General features: G+C 38.1%; 1 gene segment (V, D, J or C); it reads left to right on the top strand.

Moving 5' to 3' along the window:
• Window positions 1-1627: 1627 nt before the first annotated feature.
• On the top strand, window positions 1628-2980 carry LOC117455497 (Ig kappa-b4 chain C region-like). The segment is given in 2 exon segments: window positions 1628-1714; window positions 2505-2980. A coding segment is annotated over 1 exon segment (258 nt).
• The last annotated feature ends 6594 nt before the right edge of the window (window positions 2981-9574 follow it).

Genomic DNA, 9574 nt, shown 5'->3' on the forward strand with positions numbered 1-9574 from the left:
TTTTAGATATTGTAACTACGCAAGGAACAAAACTTGAAGTTGTTGCCTGTTACAAATACCTTGGTATCTGGCTTGATGATTGTCTCTCTTTTAAACTTCATGTCAATAACCTGCTTAAAAGGCTGAGGGTTAGGCTAGGGTTCTTTATCAGAAACAAGTCCTGTTTCTCGCTTGAGGCCAGGAAAAGGCTAGTCACTGTGACCTTTGTACCTGTGCTGGACTATGGGGATCTGATGTATATGAATGCACCTGCCCATTGCCTGGTCAAGTTAGATGCTGCGTATCACAGCGCACTGAGATTTGTGACAAACTGTAAAGCATTAACCCATCACTGTACCCTGTATGCAAGGGCTGGTTTGCCTTCGCTAACTGTACGGAGGCTCAGTCACTGGTACATTTTTATATACAAAGCCATGTTAGGGAAACTTCCATCTTACAGAAAATTGTAAGTGTCTACTGCCTGAGATCGAATGCTGTGGTTTTATTAAATGTGCCAACTGCTAGGACTTAGGGAAGACAGCTATTAGATGCGCAGCTCCTCTGTCTTGGAATAGTCTGCAAATTAAATGGAAACTGAACAATCTGGTGCCACTAAATGTTTTTAAAGCTCGGTTGGATACTAATCAATCGGAAGCTATTGGTACCTGTTTATGTGGATAGTTATGTAAATGATGCTGTCTGATGTCCTTTTGTTGTTCTGTTTATGTTTTTATGTTTCATGTGGAACTACTTGAGCAGGTCTCCCTTGAAAAAGAGATCAATGATCTCAATGGAATTTATCTGTATAAATAAAGGTTTGAAATTAAATGAAATGACTACAAGTACATAGGAACATACAGGAACATGTGCCAGGGATCACATGGGGGTTCGGTGCCCTGCTCAAGGGCACTGCCGTCCGGAATGGGTCAGGGGTCAGGGCTCACTTGTTCTTTCCAAAAAGTATTTTTCAATTTCATATAATTCACTCTCACTCAAATCAAAACTCTCTTCCTCCACCACAATCTAAAATAAAGCTTTATAAAATGACATTGATTTACATTTTGCCCGTTTGATTAGAGAGTTTTTCTTTAGAAATTGCGTGATTATATGTACTTCATTCAATATTTGTATTTTGCTTTTTAAATGTATAACAGCTCACACAAAAAGATTCAATACTTTTTTTGTGAATTTGTTTTAAAAAATGTAAGCAGTTATTATATAAACTGGGTAAACTGTGGATGTGTTTGGTGAGTTTGTTTGTGTCAAAGTCAGAGAGCCGTGTCTCTACAGTGAGAGGTTTTTGTACGGCGGCTCAATGACTTTGTATCACTGTGGTACACGTTCGGTGGAGGAACCAGACTGGATGTTGGAAGTAAGTCAAATGTTCATTTATAAGAGAAATTTCTCTTTTGTTGTACTTTTTATTTAGCAAAGATAAATAGTTGCCTCTCCATGTCATTGTATACATTCTTCTCAAATATTTTGCACTGAGAGGCTAACTTTACTCCAGCAAAACACTTTTAAATGTTTTCATGAGAGTTAAACATTGAACAGAAAATACATCCTTATTTCCTCCTTTAATGGTGAAGTAGCATCTTGAGGGCTGGTAGGTTTAGTTCAGTGAGTCAAAGTCAGAGAGCCGTGTCTCTACAGCGAGAGCTTTTTGTACGGCGGCTCAATGACTTTGTATCACTGTGGTTGACTTTTGGAGGAGGAACCAGACTGGATGTTGGAAGTAAGTTTCTGCACAAAAACTAAATATGATGTTAAGAGACGTTTTAATTCTGTGTTGGAATATTTGAGAGATAGATTTTTTTTAATTGTAACTTTTAAGTATATTAGTATTCACTTTTGTATTTCTCTTCATCTTTGAGCTTAAGTCGGAGAAGCTTTTCTTGAAATGTCTTTACACATTCCAAACATAATGTCATTTAAACAGCTTGGAATGTGAAAATATGAAACTGCTCATTTTTCCTTAACTTATTCTTATTTTTCCATCTCGGTTCTCCCTTCTGTTCTCAAATAAATTACGAATACAGTTTTTTATAAACAGTTGAACAGAGTAAAGATAACGATGGATATTAAAAAACGTGTTGAATTATTTCAGACATTATTCTAAAGTTTGTAAATCTGTGATTGAGATTCACATTGAGCACAATTGATTGCTCCATTTCCTGTATTTGTTCATTTATCTACTAAATAATTGAATAATGGTTTGTAGAGTTCAGGTTTTGGATGATTTGAACAACAACTACTTAAAATGTGTCCTAATGTTGTACTTTATTCCCAGTGTAGTCTGACATATTTCAGGTGATTCTGTGTGAAGTGTCTCTGTGCTGATTTGCATGAGAGGCTTCTTGAAGGGAAGTGAAACAATGTGTGAGTGAGAGACTGATGGAGCAGAACCAACATCTGACAGAAAGTCCTTAAAGGAGAAACGCTCTCACAGTAAAGGTGTCCCAGTGTCTGCTGGTTGATTGACAGCTGTGTGCTCCCTGTCCTCAAATCTGATTGGTGTATCCTAGGTGATGTCCGTCCCACCCTGACGGTGCTGCCCCCCTCCACAGAAGAGCTGCAGCAGGGGAAGGCCACGCTCATGTGCCTGGCCAACAAGGGCTTCCCCTCAGACTGGAGTCTGGCCTGGAAGGTGGACGGCAGCAGCAGCAGCAGCAGCTGGGAGGAGAGCAGGAGCCCCGGGGTGCTGGAGAAGGACGCCCACTACAGCTGGAGCAGCACCCTGAGGCTCCCTGCAGACCAGTGGAGGAAGGCGCGCTCTGTGACCTGTGAGGCCACCCAGGGCTCCCAGACTCCGCTCTCAGAGACACTGAGGAGAGACCAGTGTTCCCAGTCCTGAGCTGACTCACTGGGACTCTGCTTCCTCTCTCTCACTGCTCTCAGTCTGCTCTCTGGCTCTCAGGACATGTTTCAACATCTACCTGTTTTTGCTTTGTCGATGGTTTCAACATTTTAAATAATAAAGATGAATGTGTGTATTTTAAAAGTGGTATGTCTTCTGATTCCCTTTCTCTAAAATATTATATAAAAGGAACCTCATTCACTTTAATTCACAAAAGATTCATCCTAGTTTTATATTTGTTAATCAAGATTGGTACCAATAACCATAGCATGAACATTTTAATGGTAAACCGCAAAGTTCTCTCTTATCACTAATGTTAGAGTAAATCCATGTGTGATGTTCATGTGTTGTTAAACTTTACCTTGAATATATTCTCAAAATCTAAATCAAAAATATTTCCAGGGTTATAAATAAAAAGCAGTAAATGATCTGCATAAAGTTAAATAACATGAATCTAAATTGATATTTTACCTATCTAGATGAAACATTACATACAGTACTACAGTCTCTGTCTTTTAGCAGAATTAAAACGTTGATTTTTCGGTACTCGAATTGAAACTAATATTATACTAAAACAAAGCTCCTATCGTCTTTTCCTAACCACTACTCCATGACGTCTGAGGGAAACGTCAGCGAGTTAATGAATAGTGGTTTTTATGGTGCTGTTTTATGATTTATGAACCTGGACAACAGTGAAAAATATATTATTCATTAGGTTGTAATTTAAGTATAAACGTAAATTGAAACTTGTTGTTGCTCACATGTATTAATCCAGATGAATCCTAATACGGATGATTCAACCCAGTCTCACGGCATTTCGTGTTCACCAACACGATTTTTAATCTATTGATTCGTGTTCACCAACACGATTTGCCCCTTTTTTTTAGTGTTGCACAGCACGATTTTAAAAGCAATGTATTTCTACTGCCTGCAGCACGTCTTTTTCTCCGGTCGGGTCGTGGGAGACCGGAAGCTGTGTGGTTCATAAACACATGTTCTTACTCAATATCAAGCCACAATTATTGCTTTTATTTTAAATCGTATAATTTCGGACTTTTGTTGCCGTCTGTGAGGAAAATAAATGGGGCTCAGACAATAAATGGGGCTCAGAGCCTCAGAATACGGATATCTGTATTTTTAAATATTTTTTTCCTTCTAATTCGTTATTCTTTTCAAAATAACACACTGTTATTTACTCACCAATAACACACAATTATCCTTGCTTTTATTTATTGGTTTAATTCCATAATCTCGGGCTTTTTTGGCGTCCGTCAGTAACTGAATTTCAAAATAAAAATAACCGGAAACAGACGTAGGCCTATAAGGGACATTTCGAGCATCATTGCGATTGTCAACATTTCTGAGTTTAGGATGGCCGAAGACACTACACTACCCATAATCCCCAGCTATCGTTTAGGACTACAGTCCCCGTAAGGTTAAGCAGAGCGTCAAACAGCTGTGGAATGGAATGGAACGAAACCACGCCAGACTATCCAAAACTGGAATCGAACACCCCCCCAGAACTACACATGCTGGCTATTGTGTTTCGCAAAATGTTCTATGGGACGTCTCTACTGAACGTATTCGTTTTTCCCACAATTAGAAGTTGCCAGTATTAAACACATTGGTGTTATCAAATGTAAAACATATAATTAATAAATGGGTGAAAATCGCTTGTGTCCATAATGCGCAGCATTAATATATACCCACATGACAGCTCATTGTTACTTTGTAATTCTACTCCACTACAATTCAGAGGTTAACCTGGTATTTTTACTCCACTGCATTTATTTGAGTTACTTTGCAGATTCTGATTAATTATGTGAAATATAAACAACCCTTAAATCAGACTTTAGTTACACCTGAGTAAAATTCAGGGAAGGTGATTGTCAAGTGCCAACAACCAGGAGAGATATTTGATTGTTGGTGCTTGAGAAGACTAAACATGTATCTGCAATTGACATGAATGGAAACGAGTAATAAAGTATATTCATTACTCGTTATTCTCTACTAATAGTTAATTAAAGACTGTATATTATGGCTATTTTGCACATCCCTTTCAATATTTCAAGATTTTCAAAGGTTTATTGACATATCATACACACAACTACGGTGTAGTTATGCAATGAATGAAACACTTGGGTCACAGGTTCCTCAACAGTGCATTACAAGACATCTATCAATATGTGTGTACCTCCACCATTAAACATATTCATATTCTGCACATTTCTTATGCTATCTACATACATAAGAGTATAATTCACATAATATCAGTTAAAATAAGTGCTTCAACATAGTTGACATTGCAGGAAAGCAATATATTAGACGTTAAGTACTTTGTCAGGCTTAATATTTATCTGTAGATAGATACCCCCAACGTTTTTTTCTTATTTAAAAGAAGACCTTAATCTGTTATTTAATGTTTAAATAAAGGTTAATTCGTTTTTCTGTTTTGCACCTCCTCCTATTAATATCTGTGTACATCCTGCACTAAACTGTTTTATTGTAGAGATCACTTATAGTATCTTCTTGATTTTTTATATTCTATATTTCTATCACAGACCTTCTACTTTCCCCCTATGAAAGTATGTACTCTTCATATTTGTATTCAAATAATATTTGATGAAAAAAATATTAACAAGTACATTATTGTTTTTATGTGTTATATTATAACTAGGGCTGTCAAACGATTAACATTTTTAATCAGATTAATCACAGTTTAAAAATTAATTAATCATGATTAATCACCATTCGAACTATGTCCAAAATATGCCATTTATTTATGTATATTGTTGTGGGAATGGAAAGATAAATGAAAGCAGGCGGATATATCCATTTAACATACAGTATGTATGTTTATTATAACATTTTTCTGCATGTCAAAATGAAAGACAACCCACACACCTATCAATCATCAAACCGTGGGGTCTTAATTCATTACGTGTTGATTTCTATCAACGGGGGAGTACTTCAGGAAAGTCGACAGAGGGGGGGGGGGGGGGGCGCGCTAGTGGAGTACTTCGTGACCACAGAGTGTGAACGTTGTGCTCAGCTGTTTTAGCGCAGTTCTCCAGTGATGGGGGGAGTCTCCCTCCGCAGCCGGTTGGCGTAGTTTTGGCACAGTTCCGTTGTACAGACCGACGTTAACAGCAGCCCTGTCTGTGCACACGGAGACCGACTCTGTCGTCCGGTGATCTAACCGCCTTCTGGAAAAGCTTCACAAGTACGTCGGTACGCAAATGCGCTTTGTGACACAAGTGACGGTACGCATTTCAGATTACGCACATAACCTGCGTACCAGTTATGTGTACCCCTGTACCAGAGCCATATTATTACTATCATATGGCTCTGCCCTGTACTACAGCAAGAGTATTCTCCGTCGGGACTTCCTGCAACAACACCACGCCGTTATCAAAGATGTTCTATTGAGAAGACGATCACTATGTGACAAAAGTTTTCAAAACCGTGGCTACTGAAATCAATCTTACTAACTGCTGTCTGTGCAATTTACTCCGCGCGAGTTGGCAGACTTTATTTTGCTTTCTTTAACATCATTTTTCATGGTGGGGCTAAGCCATTTCTTGGTATGGGTGTAGCCTACCCCAGCCATACCCTGGCGCTGCCACTGGTGGCACGTATGGGGCGGGCCATTCTGCACATGCGTTAAATGCGTTAAATATTTTAACGCAATTAATTCAAAAAATTAATTACCGCCGTTAACGCGATAATTTTGACAGCACTAATTATAACACATAAAAACAATAATTCAATAACGTGCTTTAACCACTAGGCGGTGCACACAAGGTACACACAGCCATAATAACTTTGTATTATTAGTGTAGGACACGTTTTATTCATGCTTTCACATAATTTTACAGCATATTGCTATACTATTTCAGACTCAGTATTTACATTCTTACATTCAAAGAAAATCAGTAATATCTTTAAAAACTACAGTCCTTTTATATCAGCTGTGCACCGTTATGGTGTAAATTTAACCTATCTGTGAATTAGATCAAATGTAAAAGTCAGCCGAATTAGTGTTGATACTGCAAGGAGACGTATTGTGTGAAGAGAAATTGAAGATGTTGTTTAATTGTTGATATATTTATGATCCACGTCAAGTATTCAGTTTCGGCGCCATTTCTTCCAGTTTTTCCAAAGGTCTTCTCATCAGGGCTCTATAAATAAAGAACTACGGCAGATCTGTAATATACAATGCAGCCGAACCGTGTATTACAATGCCGTTATGTGATGACTTTCAAAGAGAAAAGCAAGAACACTCGGAATTAAGTATTATTTTATTCTTTTAAAATGTTTTCCGGATTTTATATCATATAAACACCAAATCCCAGCATGCATTGCGGCTAAAACATCCAATAAGCGGGCTTAAAGCCATAGCTGAGGATCTTGGGTAATCGTTCGAAATGCCTACGTCTGTTTCCGTTTTTTTTTATTTTGAAATTCAGTTCCTGACGGACGCCAAAAAAGCCAGAGATTATGGAATTAAACCAATAAATAAAAGCAAGGATAATTGAGTGTTATTGGTGAGTAAATAACAGTGTGTTATTTTGAAAAGCATAACAAATTAGAAGGAAAAAAAGATTTAAAAAATACAGATTTCAGTATCCTGAGGCTCTGAGCCCCGTTTATTTCCCTCACAGACGGCAACAAAAGTCTGAAATTATACGATTTCAAATAAAAGCAATAACTGTGGCTTGATATTGAGTAAGAACATGTTTTTATGAACCACACAGCTTCCGGTCTTCCTCGACCCGACCGGAGAAAAAGACGTGCTGCAGCCTGCAGGCACGAAACACGTTACCAGTAGAAATACATTGCTTTTAAAATCGTGCTGTGCAACACGAAAAAAAGGGGCAAATCGTGTTGGTGAACACGAATCAATAGATTACAAATCGTGTTGGTGAACACGAAATGCCGTGAGACTGGGTTGGATGATTGTATGAATATATTTTTAAGTAAATACAATTGTATTTATTATAAACTTGTTAGGCCACAATCTACCACTGTGTATATCACCAATCAAACGTGTTTGATAACGTTTAAGAACCCTCAACTCCGTAAAGACTGAGAAATGTTGACTTTATTTGATAATTTTACAGTTATAAAGTGACATTCATATTTTGTCTTTTGATTATTATAGTGTTGAACGTTCAAAAGCAATCCCTTGGGCAAGTTACAATATAACTTGTAAAATGTTTAATAAGCACCGTAACTTTCATGATATTTAGTTCTCGGTCACTGTCGGTTGTTTCCGTGAACGGCCGAATGTTGTGTCCAGGTTAATGTCGCGGCCGCAAGGTATTGTGGGACAACCTTTTCTGCTTTCCTTTCCTAAAGGAGTGTTTCCTAATCAAAGGAATGTTTCCTAAAGCTAAAGCCTTATGTTGTTAAATTAATGTACACTGAACTGTAAAACAACTTACCACTATTTACCTCTGTCAAGGATCTGATTAGAAGGATTGACTATACAGTGACGCGTCCTAAAACCCGGAAGTAAACTCCTTCCGGTTCCTTCGACAAAAAGCAATGCAATTTCTCCATAGGATTTTGGAAAATAGCTCGAAATAAGTTCTGTGGTTGACACAGATTTAAGAGACAGATCAGACAGCCGGATAATATCCACATGTCTACATACATTTATAATTTTCTAATCATAAATCTATCGATTAGATTTCAAGCAAACATGAAAAATTACAAATGAAGCATTCACTAAATATTTCTAAATGAATCTATATTAATGTATTGATTATCGGTCCAAATGTTAATTAGAATATACATTTGAATGGGACGGCATTAAAGAGTGGTAATTAAAGCTTTTAGCAAACTTATAATTACTCACAAACAACAAACAACAACAAATTACCTTAATAATAGCAATTGTTTGCAGGCTGAAAGTGTTATTTTGTTATTAGTTTAAAATTGTATATTAATCAAACATATATATATTTTTTTATTTCTATGCAGCTGTTCATTCAGATCACTTCCTCTTTATTTGAGGAGGTTTTTGTACGACGTTGTATCACTGTGTGAACGGGAAGCTGCTACCCTGCTGACAATAATAATCTCCTGCATCTTCAGTCTGAACTCCAGTGACGGTCAGAGTGAAGACAGTCCCAGATCCACTTCCACTGAAACGATTTGAAACTCCAGACTGAAGAGTTGTAGCATAATAAACCAAGAGTTTAGGAGCTTCTCCAGGTTTCTGAAGGTACCAGTGAAGGTAATTACTAACACTTGTACTGGCTGTGCATTTGATAGAAAGAGTCTGTCCTGGAACAACAGACAGAGATCCAGGAGACTGAGTCAGGAGGATTTCTCCTGATGAACCTGGAAAACATGAAAACAGCAGAAGGGTTATTGAGACAAACAGCGTGGAGAAAGATGATCAACACCCAAACAGAAGAGCATCCTCTCTTTAACATGGAGACCAGATGGAAGAAGGTGCATGCTGCTTGTCTCAGTGCTTCTCCATCACAGCAGATCATCATGTTGGGGAACCTGGTTGCATCCTGAAGCAAAGTTTTCAGAAGAGAGTCTCACCCTGAACAAGGAGCCCCAGGGTGGCCAGCAGTAGAGTCAGTGACATCATCATTGTGCTGCCGGCGTGTCAGTGGCTCTGAAAGGTCTGGACAGCCGCTGATCACCTCTGGCCTCTTAACGTCTGGGAGCAGAGAGGCAGGACCCATATGCAAACACACAGAGTCAGTGAAGTGT

Source organism: Pseudochaenichthys georgianus, chromosome 11 (assembly GCF_902827115.2).
Source record: "Pseudochaenichthys georgianus chromosome 11, fPseGeo1.2, whole genome shotgun sequence".
Taxonomy (NCBI): Eukaryota; Metazoa; Chordata; class Actinopteri; order Perciformes; family Channichthyidae; genus Pseudochaenichthys; species Pseudochaenichthys georgianus.